The following is a 22362-nucleotide window of genomic DNA, read 5'->3' as shown; positions in this document are numbered from 1 at the left end:
TTTAAAGTTTATATTAGAATAATATTTATATTTATAATTTATAACATTAATCGAGTCAACATTTAAAATCCCATCGGACAAATTAGACTCCACAAGCTATTGGCAGTATCAACTGGTTAAAGAGTTATAATTACCCTTTACAGATCAAAAACAACATCAACAAAAACTTTCAAAGGTAACCCCACCTATTTTTTTTTAAGTTGCAGAGTAAAATTATACTAACAAGTTAATGACTTAACAAACAAATTCTTAAAACTTAGTTAACAATACAACCTTACATAGTTATAATTGTATTTAAATATTGTAAACACAAACCAACCAAATAATTTACATAAAATGATAATTATAAATGGATCAGATATAATGAATTATTGATAATTCATGTTTTCATACTGAACATGGTCTATAGATTTATTAATATGCATATAAAACTAATAACAAAATACAATTAAAATCATGGCAAGTGTTAACATAATACAATGAATGTGTTCCACAATTTAAAAAATATAAATTGGGCAAGGAGAAGAATATTTAAAACTTTTATTGTTCAAAATTATCATAGTTTTTAACAGTAACATACAAAATTTGTATATATATTTTTTTTAAACAATTCATAATTTAGTAAATTATATATATATATATTATATAAATACCTTAAAATAAATATAATGTATTTATTAAAAATGCCTTTACTATTTAATAATAATTTAAAAATAGATATTAGTTTAATCATATTGATATTTAAATAAATAACTACTATATTTAAATACAATATATTGTTCAAGTAAACTAAAATTAAAAATCACAGAACTTTTAACATGAAAAATTTTGAAGAAAACTAAATAATGTATTCTGGATAGAGAAACACAGGATCTTTACGTAATCACAGTTGGAGAAGTACGTCCAGTAAATTGTACCAATTTAGAAATCTCCAAAGCTATCTGTAATTTAAACATTTTGTTAATAAAAAATTAATACAAAAATCAAATATTAAACATAATTTATTTTAAATATGTAATATTAGTGCAATTTTTAAAAATGTGTACCTAAAAAACCTAAATGTATCTTACCAATTATTTTGCCGAATTCCATGTAAAAATATTATTTTGTGCCTGACTATTACTGCCATTATTTTTATAAACATTTAGTATTCAGTTGAAAAATTGCCGTAAAGTATTCATTTTATAATTTTTATTTGTGTACATAAAATAATAAAACGATTGCTAATTATACTTTATTTTGGCCACTCACATTCCAAAACCTTGGCTAGGTCACTATAGATTATTTTTTACAACATTATTTTTCAAATTCACACAATTTATGTTTATTATTATTATTATTATTATTTTTTATTGATAATAAGGCTTCAAAAACAAGGTCATTAGCCTGAGGTAAGTTTACATTGTTATATATGTTTAATATTATTTATTTGATTTTTTATTATTTAAAATTTTCCATAACTTTCCTATTAGTTAAAATATTATTATAATAATGTGTCTGCTTTCATGAAATTTAACTGTACCTATTTCCTAAATTAGTTTAATGTTACATACTTGGACAAGAGGATTAAGGGCCACTTGAGCGTCTTCTAAGATATTTGATGTTGGTGGTTCATATGATTCAGCATATAATCGAATGGTAGCACCACTACTGCCAGTACCACTTAATCGAAATACAAATCTAGATCCATCTTCAAACAACACTCTTATACCCTGTTTATAAATTAGATAAGTACATCAATAAATCTCGATTTTTGTTATAAATAAGTTTATTAATTAAGTTTCTCAATGAAAATCACAATTTTTTATGCTCTAAAGAAAAAATCAACTTGCCTGTTTTTTAGTGACACTCTTATCAATTGGATCACAATATTCAAAATTATCAGCTTGTTTAAATATATAAACCTTTGAACCATAAATAAATTTCTGTCCCTTAATTGCAGGATCAGTAACTTTTTTTTCCAAATCTGACATAAGTTGGTTAGACGGTTCGGATTCACAATTTTCATAATCATATCTGGTGAAGTAATTACGTCCAAAAGTTTTCCAGTGATTGGTAAGTATAGTCTCTACAGACTCTCCAGTATTGGCCAACACTGATAACCATGCTAAAACAGCCCATATACCATCTTTTTCACGAATATGATCAGAACCAGTTCTAAAAATAAAATTTAAAACATCTGTTGTGAATTAACTTGAAAACATGTTTGGTACTTCTCAATATTACCCAAAGCTTTCTTCACCACAGAGTGACAAACGACCTGCATCCATTAAATTTCCAAAAAATTTCCAACCTGTAGGCACTTCAAAAATTTCTTTTCCTAGCTTTGCTGCCACCCTACATATTTTATATTATTATGTAAAAAATATATTTGTAGAGATGGGATACTGAGATACAGTGAAAACTGTTTATAACGAAACTCGTTACAATGAAAAACTCTATATTACATAAATAACAATAAGTTAACTTATAATGGTTGGTTTGATTTAAAACCTATTAATTACTCTCAATAACGAAAGAAATCACATGGTCTGTTGAGATTTGTTATAGAAAGTTTTCACAGTATTAGAAAATATTTTACCTATCCACAGCTGCGCCTGTTGGCATACTTCTTGCAAATCCTCTGACACCGTTTACTTTAAAATAAGGGATACATTCCAGATTATTTGCTAAAACAGCCAACGAATCACTTGGGTTGATGAAAAATGCCTTTTTACCCAGAATCATGTTACGATCCTAAAATAAAATTTGTAAATTTAAAATTAGAGTCAAAATATGTCTAGTAAGAAGTATCTTATCGTACTGTAATGTATTGTTTTTTTTTTTTTTTAAACCATAGCCTCAAATAAATTATCATAATTTTTTGTTTGAAATATTTTTCTATAGAACCTCAAACCCAATCAACTTAAAAAACTTCCAATTTTATTCTATTTAGTAGTTTACAAATGTACTCTTAACCAACATCATTAAATTTAGTCCAATACCCACAGTAGACAGTTTTAGCTACAGTCCTGCAGGCAATTCGTTATAGCATTAAACATTATTATTTTTTTACAACTAAACCAGGTTAAAATTGTTGCTATAATCATAAATAGGTACAAAATTGTAATTTTAATTTATTATTAATTAATTATGTTCATCTTGTAAAATTTAAGTTAATAAGTAATATGTTGTTTGTAATCAGTATATCTTGAAAACTAAATTATTTAAACAAATGTCAAATGTCTAACTCCAATTGAGTTTGAACAGTTTTTAATATTTGTGTTTTAAATTATTAATTAATTTATATTTAAACTAGCAAAAGAACACACAGATTCTACGCATCCCAACTCAACATTATTACTGTGACTGATTTTATTATGATATAGTGTTACTTCCCATAAAAAAAGAACTGATTTCCATTTAGTGTTCTCTCACTGGACTGATTATAGTGTATAACTGTCTAAGTAAGTAATCTGTTCAAATTAAAAACGTAGTATGCAGCCTACTTACGTATAAAGGAGCAACAATACTTCACAGTATAAATTAAACACTCATTTGTTTTATTAGTTCATAGAATTTCAAATCACATTAAATTGTATAAAAACTTACACCATCTCCATCAAAAGCAGCACCAAGGTCATACTCCCCTTCTTGTAATGCTTTAACAAGGCCAGAAGCATAAGTGAGATTAGGGTCAGGATGAAGCCCACCAAAGTCGGTTAAAGGTATCACATTGATGGCATTATTTGATGGTGCACATAATTCTTCAATAAAAATCTTCTCAACATAAGGTCCAGTAACTATAAACAAAGTATTTTTAATTTTTATAGAAATAAATTATAAATATAAATTATAGACTAAACAAAATTTAAACTGTAAAAGTATAATTATATTAAACTAAAATATGTCGAATCAATTAAATTGAGATTATTCCAATTAATATATTTTATATTTAATACCTCCATTCATTGAATCAATAAGAATATTAAAAGGAGCTTTTTTATTAGATCCTTGAATTAACTTTCGAATAACATCAAAATCAAAAATACTTTTCATCAACTGAAGGTAATCCACAACTGAGTCAATGACTTCTACTTCAAATTCTTTACCATTAACCTAAAAATATTATATTATATTAAACTTTCAAGTTTATGTATGCATGTTGTATAAATTGTATACTTGGAAATATTGTAAACCACAATAATCTATAGAGCATTTCAAATGTGGTACAATGCTATAAGAAGAGATAGTTTTGGTTAGCTCATAAATGGTATCTGTAACAGATTCTGGAGCAGGACCTTTAAAACAGAAAAAAATACAATTTTAATATTAATATTGGTATTAGTAAATATTATTATAACATATTTTAATAATTTGTGCAATCACAAATTAAAACTCACCTCCATTGGCTGTGTTGTATTTAATACCAAAATCATGGTTAGGACCTCCTGGGTTATGACTAGCTGTAAGTACTATGCCACCAGTTGCTTTATATTTTCGAATGATGCAGGACACAGCTGGCGTTGATAGAATTCCTTTGTGTCCTACAATTAATTTCTTTACCTAAAAATTAAACGAACAATAAAGTTTTGAATTGATAATTCATGTGACAAACAAACTTAAACTAGATAACTCTAATAGTTTCACATTTAATAGAATTTAATATTACAGTATCATAGTCCATAAAGTATTAGTATGTTTTATATAGCAAACTTCATAATGTTCAATATTTCGAATTAGAGATTATTTATAGATTAACTGATCTCTTTAGTATTTTAAGAGAAAATGTAGAAGCCAAAATACCTATTTTCTTCCTAATTATTTCATATTATTATATCAATGACTATTGAAAGTCAACTTCATTTATTTACATAGTTAATAATTTATTACTGAGTAAACATTTAGATAATAAATACCAAATTATGTACATAACAAATACATTGATATTAACCAAGTTTATCAATTTTAATGACTATTTTTAATATTGTCATTTACCATCAATATCAAGGCTTATTTAATATTTATTTCAAAATATGTTAAACATTTTTTTCGAAAATAGTAACACAAAAGTAAAAATATGTTTTTTTATTATTAATTACATGGCTACACTCTTTTTTTTAAGCATAATGCGAACAATACAATATAATATAATATGTAGTATTGACTATCGGCCAGAGCAGACTTGAGATTTTTATAATATATATCTAACTACTAAAAAATACGATATAATTTCGTAAGAACCCATCGAAATTTTAAATAGTTTAGGGAGAGAGATAAAATATACACGTGAATGGCAATATTATAATGCGCAAGTACCTATCTAATAGTATAAATCTAATGTAGATTGTAGAATAGAATCTATTTCCGCATTAATCGTATAATGCATATTATGTGCAGTAAAAATTTAATAAAATTAACTAAAAATAATGTTTCGACGTCCGCCGCCCGTGTACTTATCAATAATGAATATTGAATATAGGTATTATACTATTATATTACGGACATTTACCTGTCATTTACCGGCATCAATAGGGAGGGAGAAGGTTATATTATAGTTTATCTTTTTATTATGCAGATAAAGATAACACGACGTCGTAACTCATAATCTATTCATAGAGCTCTGCTGATAATGCGTGCACATTAAGCTCATTGTGAAGTTTCATGATTCATAAAATCCAAAAAAATAATATTCAATAATTGTAATTCTAACTCTGCGTGTATTTCGGATTTGAAATCGAGGCTTTAACGATAGTAAACGACTTCAAGAAAATGAAAAAAATGCTTACTTACTATATATATATCAGGCAAATAATATAATAAATATTCCGAGCATACGTTTTCTAGTATCGAGCAAAGCTCGTAATGTACTACCCATTTAATAATACGTCTTACTGGTACATTAATAATATTATAATGACGACATTCATGTCTCACCACGGTATTATTGTGATAATATGTACGAAAACGTCACGAAACCTTAAAAAAAAAAAAAACCCCAACATGTCGCGCCCTACTGTAAACAGAACGAACGAATAAGAACATAACGTTTAATTCTAAAACATAAATGTACATTTAAAAACAATCTTTTAGGCGAGTATTGTCTATAATATTATAGTATTATCACAGAACAACAACCTATATGACCTATGTGAGTGATGCAGTATTGACCAAAAGCAACAGTTAAACAGTAAACGGTGTGGGGTTTCGTGGGAAGGGAAAAACGAAATCCGACAGTGGGTTGTGGGTGCCTGAGTTAGCTGAACTGTTCACCCTAGGTACTTTGGAAAAGATTTACAAATCTCGACGGTTCAAGGGCATTGGTGGAAACAATAATATTATTGTAATAACTGTATTGGCAAAGAAAAATTGTTGCTCGGCGCCTTTCTTAGATTTCCTTCAATCGTTACATTAATTTCTAATGATGTAATACTATGTTACGGTCACCGTCACGTACCCCGTTGGCAGCGGCGATTTTAATTATCACGTTCACGGCTTCGGTGCAGAAGAACCGACCGTCGCCGCCGACCACCAAAGTGCTGCCGGTGGCCGACGGTTGGATGGCGCCGAGCACGGCCTGCACGAAGTTCTCCGTGTAGTTGGGCTGCTGGAATACTTTGACGGCCTTGCGCAGGCCGCTGGTTCCGGGCTTTTGGCCTTCGTACGGCGTGGTCTGCACTATCACCGATTTCATGGCGGGACGGACGATAGACGGAACGGGACACGAGCTGGAACTACTGCAATACCGATGCACTCTGATGCAGCGTGCGGACAGAAATGAAGCGATCGACGTCCGTAACGGGCAAGCGATGAGTGCGGAATGACAACACTGGTCACTGAACAGTAATGCTGTTGAACGAACGAGATTACGAGAACCGTAAACAGTACGTCCGTGGGTTTTGACGTCCTCCAGTGCGTTCGGCACGCGCACGCCGCCGTCCCGACAGCTGATCGACGTCTGACAGTGGAGGGGGCAGATTCAAGGTTGTCAGTGACGTCTTTTTTAAACAATATCGTATCCCGCGTTCTGCCTAGTTGACTGTTGTCGTGCAACACAGTTTCCTTCGCTCGTAGCTTTTTTCGCACTTACAAAAACTTATCTACACAAACCTTACTTTTCAAGAAGTACTTCCAATCTGTTGAATATTTTCTCCTGAAATTCAAAAAGACTTGTGATTAGTGAACAATGAAATTTTGTACCTACGGGACAAACAACTTTATGTAACATACTAACATTACTCATGAGTGTATACATTTAATAAATTAAAACTTGAGATTTATACAACATAACGTATATTAGGTACCTTGTCGTCCCTTAGATATAATTTAATTGAATATTCCCATTCTCAAAAAAGTTCTTAGGTAACGTAACTAACTACTAATTACATAACAAAAACAGAAACACAGGTACATTATGCTTAATGTGTGCAACAGAAATGTGCATTGAGCAGTGGCATATTTATGGTGGGGGATGGGGGATGGGGGATAGATCCCCCTTTGGTATCTTATTTGTTACATATTTATAATATTATGATCTCGATGGAGTTAACTACCCTCTCTCCTTAAAAAAATTAAAGGTTTGCTAACGTATAATATCCTCCCCTTGAAAAAATCCTAAATATACGCCACTGGCATTGAGAATGTCTTATACTATTCTTTCTTATCCTTTAAACTTTTAAGAAACACGTTATGAAGTAAATTAATACTTTTTTAAAGGCAATTAGTTTTCTTTCATATTAAATCTGACATGGGAATCTATGCTCACGCCTCATGAGTCATGAAGTATCTACAAGACTCAGATTGTTGGAAAAATGCAATAATTATAGGCAATGAATATGAGATGATATATCATCTAAACTATAGTTTACCACAAGCAACATGACACGAAATCACGTGTACTGTGTAAAATGTTGGTAAATACGTATTAGCTTGATAGCTTGATTATACATAAACTATAGGTGCATATACTATATTAGACATTAGTATTCATCGAATAACTAAAATACAATATTTATAATACTAATGACTTATGATAATTCATAGTATATTATATCCAATATAAAGTCGACGAGGTACATGTCAACACGCTCATGCTACATGTATAAATGTTGTTTTAATGTCATTTCTATGCCTAAATAAATGTAAATTAAAACTATATCACGTGATGGGTACCGCGTATGCAGTTTTCACAATAGTGCGTTTGAAATATTATTCCCATGAAATTTGAGATAGGTAATACCATCATACTCCATACACCATTGTAGTATTAAACTATCAATAAATTAACATAAATTGGTTAAACCACAGTATTATACCTTAATCTTTGACACTAATATTTTGTTGGTTGAATTGGCATCAAAACAAAGTTTGACGTTTCCATTTTCCATCGGAATAAATATGTTTTATAGGATATTTAAAAAATAAAACAAAAACTAAGTTGTGTATTCTTAAGCATATTTTGACGATTTTAACTGTTTATTAGCATACATGTTCCGATCATTTTTAGTGCAACAAGTCATAAAGCCTATTATTAACATTCACTATTAATTGCGATTAACAATTCTTAATAAGTGAAATTGATTTAGTGAAGATGAAAAGCGATTTATCGTAGTTTCGCAATTATGAATTAGTATCTATAGCCCTATAGGTATACAGAGTGTCTCAGAAAGATCCGAAAAAAAATTATACTAATTAAACATAATATGACAAAAATTGTTAATATTATATGATAAGTAAATAATTTAAGAAATATACTTTCATATAATCAAATTCCCAGAAATCACATTTTTTTTAAAGTTATTACGTTTAAAATAAATCTAACAAAAAAAAAGCGGAAAAGTGGATATGGCTCTGCTGTACCTACAGTAGGTATTACGAAAAACGATTCTGAGCAAAGATGGTTTATCTGTCTAGAATATATTATAGATTATTAAAAATTTTAAAATCATAGATTTAAAAAGAACATTTTTATGAATTTCTAGCTTCAAATAGTTTGCGAATTTTCATGATCTTTATGTATATTGTAAAAATTCAAAATTTGAATGCTTGTAAAAAAAATTGTGACTATGTATTTATTTTATATTTCAACTGCTATTGTAAATATATGTTGGGAGCCTCGTATTAAATTTTCAAATCTTAGATTTAAAAAGAAAATTTTTTTATGAATTTAATATCTACAATAATTTTTTTTTTGAGTTACAATAAAAACTCCATAAATATTCCTGATATTTCCGATTATTTTGAAAAGTACTGCATCACATGTTTACTTTTAATCATTCCGTCAGAATTCAAACCTACTTCAATTTAAATCTTAGATTTAAAAAGAAATTTTTTATGAATTTCTATCAAAAATAATTTGAACATTGACGTAATTTTTACGTATTTAGTCAAAATTTGAAATGCTTATAAAAAAAAAATCGTGCCTATGTATATTTTTAATATTTTTCAACTGCTATTGTAACGATATGTTATTATGTTAGGTGTCTTGAATTAACTTTTCAAGCTTTTTCAAGCTTTTCTACCTAACAAATAAATTTTTATCGATATTTATAGAAAAAAAACTAAAAAAGTTGAAAAATTAAAATGTCAGTAAACAGCTCAAAACAAATCAAAATATTTGATGAAACTATTATCAAATGTAAAAAAGGCTATATAAACATTAGTGAAAATTTCAAGTATCTGCGGTCATTTGTTTTAGAATTACACCAAAATAAGAAAATCGCCAAATGAGATATATAGTGAAAATCCAATGTTGTAAAAATTTAAATTTCAAACGCTCAAAAAAATTTAATTTGAATTTCTGGTGGACATTTTTTTGGTGATAAAGATTGAAAAACTTGTAAGGAATCTTGTATTGAATTTTTAAATCTTAGATTTAAAAAGAAAAATTTTTTTATGAATTTTCAATATTTAGCTTAAAATAAAGCTTTGCAAATTTCCGTGATTTTTACGTATTTTGTCAAAATTCAAACTTTGAATGCTCATAATATGAATTTCTTTTATTTTTCAACTGTTATTGTAACAATATGTTAGGAGCCTTGTATTAAATGTTCAAGCTTTTCTACCCAACAAATGAATTTTTATCGATATTAATTTAAAAAAAACTAATAATGATCGAAAATTGCATATCTCTATGGCCTATAAATAGTTCAGCTTAAGCCGAAATTTTTGAAAATTGCATGGTGAACAGAATATACATATATAAACATTCGGTGAAAATGTTATGTATCTATGGTCATTTGTTTTAAAGTTACATCAAAAACCAAAATCGATTTTGTCTAAAATTGATTGTGCGTAAAAATTCCCGTTTTCCCTTAATTTTTAGTTTATTTATCCCAATTATCAAGAAAAATATTGTTAATATTTTACTTTTAACCCAGCCCCCCTCCCCAAAGGTTAGGTCACCAAAAGTACCAACTAGATTCACTTTCTGATCGAACGAGGTACTGAAGTCGAAAATCGAAGCATTTTACTGCCCCAAAACGTGATGACAGACACAAAAAAAACACGCGCACAAACATCATTGAAAAATCAATACATCCCTCGCTCAGCTCCGCTCAGAATCTAAAATATTGAATTTCGAAAAAATTCTAAAAATAAGCAACTTGCTTTAGATAAAACTTTTACCATCAAAATTGTTCTTATAATCAGATTCACAAATTGGCTATTTTATTTATCCAATATTTTTTCATCAATTTTCAAGTTTTTTATTTTCAGTATTAAAAAAAATATGTATATACTAAAAATGTCGCGCAAGTGTGTATGAATTATATTGAAAAAAAATGTATAAAATATTATATGTATACTACAAAAGTTATTCCATAATATGTCAGATCATCATGATGATAATGATGATCATGAGACGTTCTGTATATTATCTACTTAGTATACTAGGTATCAGTCATCAGTATTATCTACAACCAATTGGCGCAAATATTAGAGGGGGGCTTGGGGGGGGGGCTTTGTTCGAAATATCAAATTTACTATACCGGATATAGTATACCCGATAGTACTGGGAGGTGGTAATATCCTATCCCTAACAATAAAATATTGAAGCCTCTCCCCAAAAAATTCTTGTTACAGCACGGAATACTAAGAAAATAACTAAAAAAAAAACAGTAAGATAGTAAGAAGCAATAACTATAATAAAAATATATAATTAACTAATATTAAGTAATATATAGTAATATATTCTCACAATCTCAGAAGTCTATGGTATAAGAATGTTAAAATACCGAACCGAATTATGAGCATATGATAACATAAATACTTTTCTTTGAAATAAACAATTAAGCTAAATAGGTACTAACTGTAGTATAGACTCATACCAGCGGCACTTGCCATTCTTGACTCTATAGTATCCTGGTATAAGTTAATATGCCAATATGGTATATATTTAATATTAGTTATGTATGGGTATTTATTATATATAGAGTCTATACCCATGTTATCGGGTAACTAAATGAACTATGAAAAATCGTGACGCATTTCACTGCTCAATGATTATTGAACTGATTAAAAAGTGTTTTGCGTTTGCTATAATATCAGTAAAATATGTATGACTTCTTTCAATTAAGGTTTATATGTTATTATATAATGTCGCAATATTTATTGCCAGTCACAATTATAATGAATTTCAATATTTTTCTTTTCTTTTTTTTCATTTCATACCATATTTATTGAAAAAAATATTAACAATGTTTCCGAAAGCACTCACTAACTAGTATATAATTACCTACCTACCATCGGTTTTTATTCAAACTCTGAAAGTAATACCTATAAAAATAAAACGCATATTTTTTTAAAGTCAACGACCGCTCATATAACTTATCAGAGCAAAATAATCAATGTATAGAGGGTATAAATTATACAGGTATAGTGTATTAAATAATAAGTCTTCATTATTTCGTTGCATTCACTAAATCAAAAATATATTTTTACGAGCCCGTGGAGAAAATTAAAATTAATTTTACTAATTTATTTATTAGAACTAAAATGCCGAGCGGCTATTATAAAATACAACGTGTAAAATAATATGACCGACTTAATATAGAAATAAATAATGATAAATAAAATAGTTATAACAAAAAATTGATAATTTATACAAATGCAAAGGCTATTTTAACAGCTAACAAGAGTTCGTATTAAACGGTTGCCATAAAATAATTGTATGCAAACTGAGAAATAATACGTTCATAGGTAAGTATTTAAGGTGTAGAAAAAGATCATTCCATAATCCATATTACTCAATCTAAGCATTCTATGTAACGACTCACGGATGATTATGGTTATAGTGAGTTGGAATATATAAAAGGAGTTTGAAATTATCAATCACATTTAAACTAAACGCTTAACCATAAAAAGAAACACTTGAAACTAGAGCAATTTAAAAAGAAACAAGTATTTTTTAATATTTACAAAATGAAATAATAAAATTTAAGAATCCTATTTTATTCATAAGTATGTCATATAATATATAATATGTATTATTAAATATCATCATTTATTTATTTATGTTTCTTTTTGAAAGCAACTCGCCAATGTCTAACAGAAATCTATTATGGTTTATCTACCCATATCTTCACTAATAAAAAACCATGCAGATCAAATACGGTGCAGAATTGAAGAAAAAAATCTCTTCCAGAACTCTTCCACTTCCATTCCTACAACATTCTTCAACACTTCAACCTCATCATAATGACAGTATATTCTTTAAATATGTAAAAATTCATAGTTATTCCCCGGCTGCTTTATTTAAAACCTAAGCAGTTATCATCTGATGGCTGACGAAGTCCAGCACTACTTAGTACTTATAAATATCCCCCATTAAAAAATCATAAGGTTCTTATAAATCCCACCTCAACGGAGAATTTCGATTATAATCTTATTCGCTAGACTAATCTAGCTTCCAGATATTCTGCAGTCCTTATTGTGTAAAAAATTAGTTATAAAGCATATTTTTCAGTTATTTATGAGGAACAGTTAAACAAGCAAATATATATATATATTTGCTTGTTATATATATATTTAAAACAGTATTACAGTAAGTAAGTTCTTAAATATATACATAAATGGGTGAATAGGTCCTACTTCTGACAAGAATCAATTACAATTTATTTGCATTGAACGATTTAGTTTTTTTTTTTAAATATTACAATGTTGTTTTTAATTTTTTATACAATTACACTCGCTATAATTAACTATATCATAAAATATTATTTAAATAAAATATAAAATACACAAATATACAAATATTATGTATTGACGTATTGTGCATTAATAATATAATGTTTACCTATTATAGTATAATAATATAGGTATAGGTTATAAAACAACTAGTACGTCTTGCTTACTGGTTACTGCAATATTAATGATGACAATAATTACATAATACATTTTAGATAAGATGTATTAAAGTAGTAAACATAATATATTTTATTTATAGTCTATAGTATTATTTGTATCTATCATGTATAGGACATTCATTTAAATATGACCGAACGCGCTAATACAGTACACATAGATTAAATATAAAACCACTTTAATAATATTCAAGAACTTTATAAAATAGTGTTAAATAGATAGATATATTTTTAAACATTTATGAGAAATGTGTAAAAGTAGTTGATGTGACATAGATATTATTGTACCAATGTACTATATGTATAATAGTATATTAGTATAATAGGTAATTTGTTCAGCTAATAATTTGGCGAGTGCTTAGTGAAGTTAAAAACCATAAAATTATATAGGTAATACAAGTATTCTCGAATTGAGTATTTTTTAATTCATTATACCTACGAATTTCTAGCAAAAGTAAATATTTTTTATATCGACTTATTATATTAGGTACATTGATTATATTATTATTATGTACATGGTTGACGGATGATGATCGATGGAATTTGGAATCAGATTTAGTGTTGCTATCTATAATGGCCAATAATCAATAAACATACAGCCGTATAGATATGATGGTTTAAACACAACCATTATACTTTAAAACTAACATGAAACTATACTATACATTGAATATTAAATAGGATCAAAAAGTCACCTAGACACAGAAAACAAAATTCCAATCAAAATCAGTTGCAATGATCACGAATATACAGGAAAAAATAATATTTATGTGGCATATTAGTAGATATAAAATAAAAAATAACATAATTGCTACATTAATTAATATTGATTACAACAATTTAAACGCATTTATATACTATGCTGATTGCTAAACATGCATACTAATGATCTAATAATAAAGTTTTAATTTTAAATATATCATGAGGAATTGGTAATTGGTATATTATTCTATATAATACTATGCTTAAGGCATCCGGCGATAATTTGAAAAAATACATTTTATGGGACTAATGATCTTCTTTTATAGAAGCAACCAAATTTAATTTTTATTTAATTTTTTTTTTTCATTAATTGAGGGAAATATTTTACGTCCTGCATTGAAACTGAAGTTCATTTTTAATATTTTAATCTTAAACTTTTTAATTAGGATTTAAAAAAAGTCAGTTTGAAGCTATTTTTGCAAACTCTTTTAAATAATTATTTTAAATCAAATAAAAATAAACAACCGAAATAAATTTCTGAACTTTATTTCCATCAAAGTGAACATTTACCGTACGACCTCTTCAACATAAGACAATTCTAAATATTTCTAATTTCATCTTACGCCGTATTAAAGCAGATTTAAATTTTCTATACTCAGATTTAAATGATTAACTAGACATTCCTAACCTCTTTTATTTACGCTTAATAAGCTTCAACGGGCAAGTCATCTACCTACCTATTATGTATTCAAGTTTCATATATTAATAATGGTAATTAAAGATCTCATTATCATTATTTGTAATATTAATGGACCTCAAATACTTTAAAAACCTAAACTATGGGCTATTACTACTGGACTACTCTAAACAAAGTGATTATTTTAAAGATAAATACTAATTTATTCAATAAGTGAATTAATTAATTTAGATATATCCTCATTATATTATAATTTGAAGTTTTATAGTAGATAATATATAAATATTATATTATAATATAATTTATTTTTGAGCAATGGCCCAAAAATACATTTGCAAAATTTTAAATTAAATGAAGATAAATAATGTATAATATAATATTTAATGTATATTGTAATTTGTAAAATACATTGTATAGTGCTATTCTCAATATTGCCAATATAATATATTCAATTTATTTAATAATATAATAATATGATAGCTTTATGTTATAATAAGATAGGCAACTAAACTGACATCAAATTGAAAAAAAAACTGTGGTTACTGCAGTGTATAATAATATTAGTCAAGGTTACTAGTGTCTCATATATAAGTGGATCAATGTAATGAATGTAATCAATGCGTTAAAATTTACTAAACCATGATTATACGAAAATCATTTCAGAACAAAAATGATGCAAGTAATTTATTTTCCCATATAATATTGTATTCATGTAGAACAATTTTTTCCCCAAAACATCACATACCTAGGTTAGGTTATTTATACAATATTGTATACCTAAAAAGTCAACATCGAAGTACTTTAAAAGGGTGTAATAGAGTCTTGGTAAAAATAGCTAAAAATTAAATTAAGCTCTAAATATTTTGAAAATGTAATTATATATAATAATAAGTACTAATTTGCGTATTGACGATAAAAGTGTTAAGTCATTATACTTCATATTCTTTGAATTATAACAAATACCATATAATATCATTGTAAAATCATTGTATTCATTACTCTATTTATAATTTATTAAAATTGTAATACAATAAATAATTTAAAATCTGTTCTTTATATTAACCTATAAGTTAGCACCATTCACTATTCAACCAAATGATAAATATATATTTATTTTGATTATGATTCCAGTTCAGATCATCATCATATAGTATGTTAGGTTAATATTTAGATTTTAGTTAATGGTCACTATTTATAATATAACAATAAATAAAATTATGGAGTTATAGTATGATACATAATACTATGATAGGTACAACACATTCAACTATAACAGTATCAAACATTTTCCTGAGATTCACATTCACTAGGTCAGAGGTATTCAAACTGTGTGTGGCAGCTCCCAGGGGCGTCGCGAGAGTTTGCAAAGGGAGCCGTTACAAAGCACCGTATACTTAGGCCACCTAGGTCTTGTATAATTATTAAAAATATTATTTGCAATCATTATGGAAATGAAAACGACACACCTTATGATGCGACCATTTGATGTTTTATTTCTATAGTACTAAAGTCACTGTTATTATCATCTATGTACAATTTTGGCCATACTGTATATCCGTGTATTGTTTCATTTTTTAGATTCTGAACGAAGTGATGAATGTATTGATTTTACAATGGTGTGTTTTTTTTTTTTTGTGTGTGTCTGTGTACAGCATAACTAGTCGAAATAATGCTTCAATTTCAAATTTTGGGGGTGGTTTTCGATGTAAAAGTGAATATCCTTGGTGCATTATACAAGTCAAAAGTGAACATTTTCCAACAGTTTTCAAAAAAATCGAGAAAAACAAAAAAAAATGACAGAAAAACGGGAATTTTTACGCAAAACCAGTTTTCGACTAAATCGATTTTTATATGGTTGTAATTCAAAAACTAATCACTGTAAATACTTGAAAATATTTTCACCAAATGTTTATGTTAGTGTTATCTATATACAGTTTAATTTTCACAAATTTTTGACTTTTTTTGAGTTATTTATAGACCACTGAAATTTTCAATTTTTTTGAAGTGCCGGTAAAAAAATTTTGAATGACCAAAAAAACTTGAAAATTTAATACAAAGTTCCTTATGAGTTTTTCTTATTGTAGTTAAAAAAATTAAAAATCGTAAGTCATGATTTTTTTTAATAAGCGTTTATAGTTAAAATTTTTACGAAATCTGTCGAAAACGCGAATATTTGCAAGTAATTTTTAAGTTACAAAATCATAAAAATGTTTGTGTTTATAACTAAGGATTAAAAATACAACACTAAGTTTTCCATAAGTTTTCCTTCAATTAGCTATAGAGAAAACTCGAAACATCATTATAGGAAAAATTTTAAATGCGTTTGAATTTTAAATTTTTACGAAATAGCGTAACGATAACGATTTATCCTGAAACGATTTAAAATATTTGTTATTATTCAAAAAGTATATGTAGTAGATACTTGACAATTTTACCAGTTATTAAGATTGGCATTTTCTTTACATGATTTAATTTTCAAAATATTTTGACTTTTTTGAGATATTTATAGACAACTGAAATTTTCAATTTTTCAAATTTTGTTTTGAAGTGTCGATAAAATTTTTTTGGCCCTATCAAAATACTTGAAAATTTAATACAAAGTTTCTCATAAGTTATTCTTATAGTGATTAAAAAATTATAAGAATACATAGGCACAATTTTTTTTTATTAGCATTTGAAGTTCAAATATTAACAAAAATTCGTCAAAACCAAGAATATATATTTTTTTATGTCTGTCATCTCGTTTTGGGGCAGTAAAAGTGCTTCAATTTTTGACTTCAGTATCTTATTCGATCAGAAAGTGAATCTAGTTGGTACTTTGGTGGTCAAAATTCATTCTTATTTTTCTAAATAATCGGGATAAACAAACTAAAAATTAAGGGAAAAACTGGAAATTTTACGCACAATCAGTTTTCGACAAAATCGATTTTGATTATTGATGTAACTTTGAAACAAATGACCATTGATACACGAAATTTTCACCGAATGTTTTTATAAGTTTATTCTATCAGCCATGAAATTTTCAAAAATGTTTGACTTATGTTGTACTATTCATAGGTATAATATGCAATTTTCGATCATTATTAGTTTTTTTTAAAATTAATATCGATAAAAATTTATTTTTTGGGTAGAAAATATTGAAGATTTAATACAAGGCTTTTAATATATTGTTACAATAGCAGTTGAAAAATAAAATAAATTTACAGTCACAATTTTTTTTTATAAGCATTCAAATTTTGAATTTTGACATAATACGTAATAATCACAAAAATTTGCAAATTGTTTTAAGCTAGAAATTCATAAACAATTTTCTTTTTAAATCTAAGATTTGAAAATTTAATACAAGATTCCTTAAAAATTTGTCAGTTTCTATCACAAAAAAAATGTTCACCGGAAATTCAAATTAAATTTTTATTAGCATTTGAATTTCAAATATTGACAAAAATTCGTCAAAACCATGAATATTTGCAAATTATTTTGTAGTTCAATATTCATAATATTGTTGGTATTTATATCTTAGGTTATAAAATTTAACACTAAGTTTTCCATAAGTTTTGCTTCAAATAGCTATAGAGAAAATTTGAAGCGTCATTATAGGAAAAATGTTTTGGGCGTTTGAGTTTTAAATTTTTATGAAATCGCGTAATGATAACGATTTATCCTCAAACCATGTATATGTATATCTATGATAATATAAAGTATTATGAATTATGATAACTACATGCAATGTTTTTGGAAAAATTGATTAACCATGCCTTATTCAAAATGCGTTCTAATTGAAAAATAATTTATTTGTTTCAAAATAGAATATATGACAATATTTAAATATAATATATCCTAGACTGACAAATCATCTCCGTTCAGAATCGTTTTTCGTATACAATGATACCTATCATTGCATTCAAATTTAATCCCATCCATTACAGTAACCTACTGTACAGCAGAGCGACATCCATGACTTACCCGCTTTTTCATAATAATTTGGGAGCCGTAAAAATATTGTGAACACCCAAAGGAGCTGTGGGATGTAAAAGTTTTAAGTTTTAATACCTCTGCACAAGGTGGATGGTGTTTAAATATTTCATTATAATATTAAATTCTGTGCGAAACGATAGATAAGAAGCAACTTGGTGATTTTGCAGGCTACTCAAATATTTTGTGAGTAATACTTTGCACCTCTTCTTGAAGCAAAAGAGCGTGAAGAATAGTAATCGGAAACGGAAAATACAAAAATAGTGAAACATTAAAACGCGATACCAAGCGATATGATATTATTAGCTGAAGTAAATAATATTATTGGGATTTCTATAGGAATTTCAATGAACGGAATAGGAGGTATACCTACTATCAAAGAATAATTTATAGATATATTTTGGTGGAATGCTTCGGTTTGTATCCTTCTAGAATATATTATTACAGAATAATAATATGTTTTAAGAGGACGTGATACTCGCATGTGTTGTCTCCGTCTTACAAGTGCATTATATAGTAAATTTTACATTCAGCGCAGAACACGTGTAGCTCCGTTAGCTTAAAAATTAGAGTGAACTGACCTCTTATAAAATTTAAAGGTAAGATTATTATCTAGACAACTTTATATGCTTTTTATTATATATTAAATTTAAAGCGAGTTATGAGTATTTTAAAATTGTAAATTGTTTGTGCATCTTAAAATACTTATAACTCGCTTTAAATTTAATATACCGTGTGTTCAATTTTAAAGGTAACAGGAAATATTTCGATCGTGTGACCTTGAATTTGATTCGGGGTTTTTATACTGCATATAGGACTTATAAATACATATTTTTTTAATAAATTCAAATTTTTAATTTTTTTTTATCAGCGCATGCGCAGTAAAATAAAAATTTCTTAAATAGCAACCACTACTTTGGAGACCGGATTTCGATTTCTTTATTTTTTCTGAACAACTTTGATCTTTACAGTTTGTTGATATCTTCAAAATTGCCATTTTTATGACGGGCGGAAGTTTTAAAATAGTTAATTCGTAAATATCGCATTTTTCAACGGTCTATCTTAATTTATAGGTATTTATAGGTATTATTATAACAGTTTATTTTTATTAAAACTACTAAATGATCTACTACTATTATCTTAATTTGTTTTTAATAGTATTAAGATAGACCGTTGAAAAATGCGATATTTACGAATTACTATTTTAAAACTTCCGACCGTCATAAAAATGGCAATTTTGAAGATATCAACAAACTGTAAAGATCAAAGTTGTTCAGAAAAAATAAAGAAATCGAAATCCGGTCTCCAAAGTAGTGGTTGCTATTTAAGAAATTTTTATTTTACTGCGCATGCGCTGATAAAAAAAAATTAAAAATTTGAATTTATTAAAAAAATATGTATTTATAAGTCCTATATGCAGTATAAAAACCCCGAATCAAATTCAAGGTCACACGATCGAAATATTTCCTGTTACCTTTAAAATTGAACACACGGTATACCTAATAAAAAATATATGGGGTTGTCTAGATAATAATCTTACCTTTAAATTTTATAAGAGGTCAGTTCACTATAATTTTTAAGCTAACGGAGCTACACGTGTTCTGCTGAACGTAAAATTTACTACATAATGCACTTGTAAGACGGAGACAACACATGCGGGTATCACGTCCTCTTAACTTATATGATTTATAATTTATATGTATATATATATAAAATACTATACTATAGAACAATACTATTTATTAATTATTAGCCATCATGATCATAGAGTCCGTTATTTTAAAATTCAATATACAAGATTTATGGATCGTCTTATCAATAAGATTTATTTTAATTTTATATTCATAAATTTCCGAATCACATAACAATTATACATTACAATAATACAATAACAATATACCTATCAACTGATCTGTATTCGACACATAGCATAAAACATTAAATATAAAAGATTAATATGTAATGGCCATAATAAATTAAAGACATAGTCTATTGAATTAATATATATATTATATATTTGATCTTGGTAATCACTAATAAGTAATAACAAAAGTCGGACAAACGAATGGATAAATTTTGCATCATAACATTCATGCGTACATCGTACACTTAAATCGCCTTTACGAGTAACTTAAATTCAACCATATTTTGAGTCATATACAACAATTAAAATATAAAGGTTATAATATTAAATCGACCAAGTCTACTTAAATATAAACATGTTAAATCCATCTTCAATAAAAATTGTATTTTATTTAATCATATCTAACCTAACTATTATCTGTAATGAGTTTAAAGTCCATTTTACGGATGTATGTAACCTATTAGTAAGTAACAACATACTTCTTCTAATTTACTTATATAATAATTTTATAAACATTTGTTATTAAAAATATATAATACTTTTTAGAATTAAATTGCAACTTTAATTTAAATTATAAAGCTTATCATAATTACAGGTAATACAATTAAATTTATTTAATTATATGGGAATACTAACTTTATTATTTAAAAATTATAAACAATATTATGTAACCACTATCCAATATAGGTAATTACCAACAATCCAATAAACATTTACTATATTTCAAATTCATAAATAAAAATTTTAATAACAGATCGTTAGAGCTTTTTGTAAGATACATTTTTTGGATTGAGTTATAAAGACTCATTAACTGTAGTGATAGATTTAAGAGGTTAAATGAACCTGAGGCCTCCATGGACCGTGATTAATAAGCCTAACATATAGGTTTGTAAGCTAGGTATCTAGACCAATTTCTATAGTTTTAACGTAAAACTTATGAGTAGGGCTCGGAAGTTGTAGGAATTGCATATTGTTCTGTATGATCTCAATTTATAGCAGACCTAGCTAGAAATTTGAAGTATACAATTGTGAGTTAAAAAATTGAAAATTGAAAATGCATATTTTGCCAATTTTAGCTAAAAAGTGCATATTTCATTAATTTTATACACATATTATGCATATTTCATATTTTTCTAAAAATAATTGATTTTTTTCCTTCTTAACCAGTTTATTTCAACTAATATTGAATATAAAACTCAAAATGACCAACGAAGGTATTTATTGTCATCGCCATAGTCAATTACGGAGTTAATAACAATAATAACAGTGATGTACTGATGTGATACGCATTTAGTCTATCACGCTAGTATGCCGAAATACTTATTTGTAGTAGGTACTATCGTCGATAAGTTATCGTAAATATAATGATGGTTTTTTCTTTTATTGTTACTGTTGATTGTACACGATTGACGTTTGACAGTGACAGTTTCGTTTTAGACGTCGTATTGTTAGTAGGTGAAGTGCGTATATTTTTGGAATTCAGAATAATAATTTTTGCATATTTAACATGTTTAATACATATTTTCCAATTTTTTCGTGCATATTTTACCTTTTTTAGCTCCTACAACTTCCGAGCCCTACTTATGAGTAACAAAATTTAAAATTTATTTGAACATATTGTGATATGAAAGAGAAAATTCCTAGTGTTCCAATATTTATAATCAAGCAGTTTCTAAAGCAGATATTATGTTAAATATTTATGTTAAAAAGTGTGTTTATAAAAATGTATTGAATATTATTTTGAAAAATATATGTTTTGAGTCTTCCCTCCAAAAAAAAAAAAAACA

General features: G+C 27.0%; 1 protein-coding gene across 1 annotated transcript in view; it reads right to left on the bottom strand.

The window, feature by feature from the left end:
* The window catches only part of Pgm1 (phosphoglucose mutase 1), a 31188-nt gene continuing 8826 nt past the window's right edge, over nucleotides 1-22362 (bottom strand). The window contains exons 2-11 of the mRNA XM_015508021.2: nucleotides 6437-7132; nucleotides 4383-4545; nucleotides 4162-4280; nucleotides 3942-4098; nucleotides 3592-3782; nucleotides 2582-2736; nucleotides 2227-2337; nucleotides 1833-2157; nucleotides 1554-1712; nucleotides 1-941 (exon numbers count right to left, since the gene is read on the bottom strand). Coding sequence (XP_015363507.1) covers nucleotides 876-941; nucleotides 1554-1712; nucleotides 1833-2157; nucleotides 2227-2337; nucleotides 2582-2736; nucleotides 3592-3782; nucleotides 3942-4098; nucleotides 4162-4280; nucleotides 4383-4545; nucleotides 6437-6673 — 1683 coding nt within the window. The 5' untranslated portion in view covers nucleotides 6674-7132 and the 3' untranslated portion in view covers nucleotides 1-875. The remainder of the gene's footprint in view (nucleotides 942-1553; nucleotides 1713-1832; nucleotides 2158-2226; nucleotides 2338-2581; nucleotides 2737-3591; nucleotides 3783-3941; nucleotides 4099-4161; nucleotides 4281-4382; nucleotides 4546-6436; nucleotides 7133-22362) is intronic.

Source organism: Diuraphis noxia, unplaced genomic scaffold, assembly GCF_037042655.1.
Source record: "Diuraphis noxia isolate RWA-SAM2 unplaced genomic scaffold, SU_Dnox_SAM2 contig0002, whole genome shotgun sequence".
Lineage (NCBI taxonomy): Eukaryota > Metazoa > Arthropoda > Insecta > Hemiptera > Aphididae > Diuraphis > Diuraphis noxia.
The sequence above is the reverse complement of the archived record's forward strand: the minus strand, read 5'-3'. Positions and strand labels throughout refer to the sequence as shown.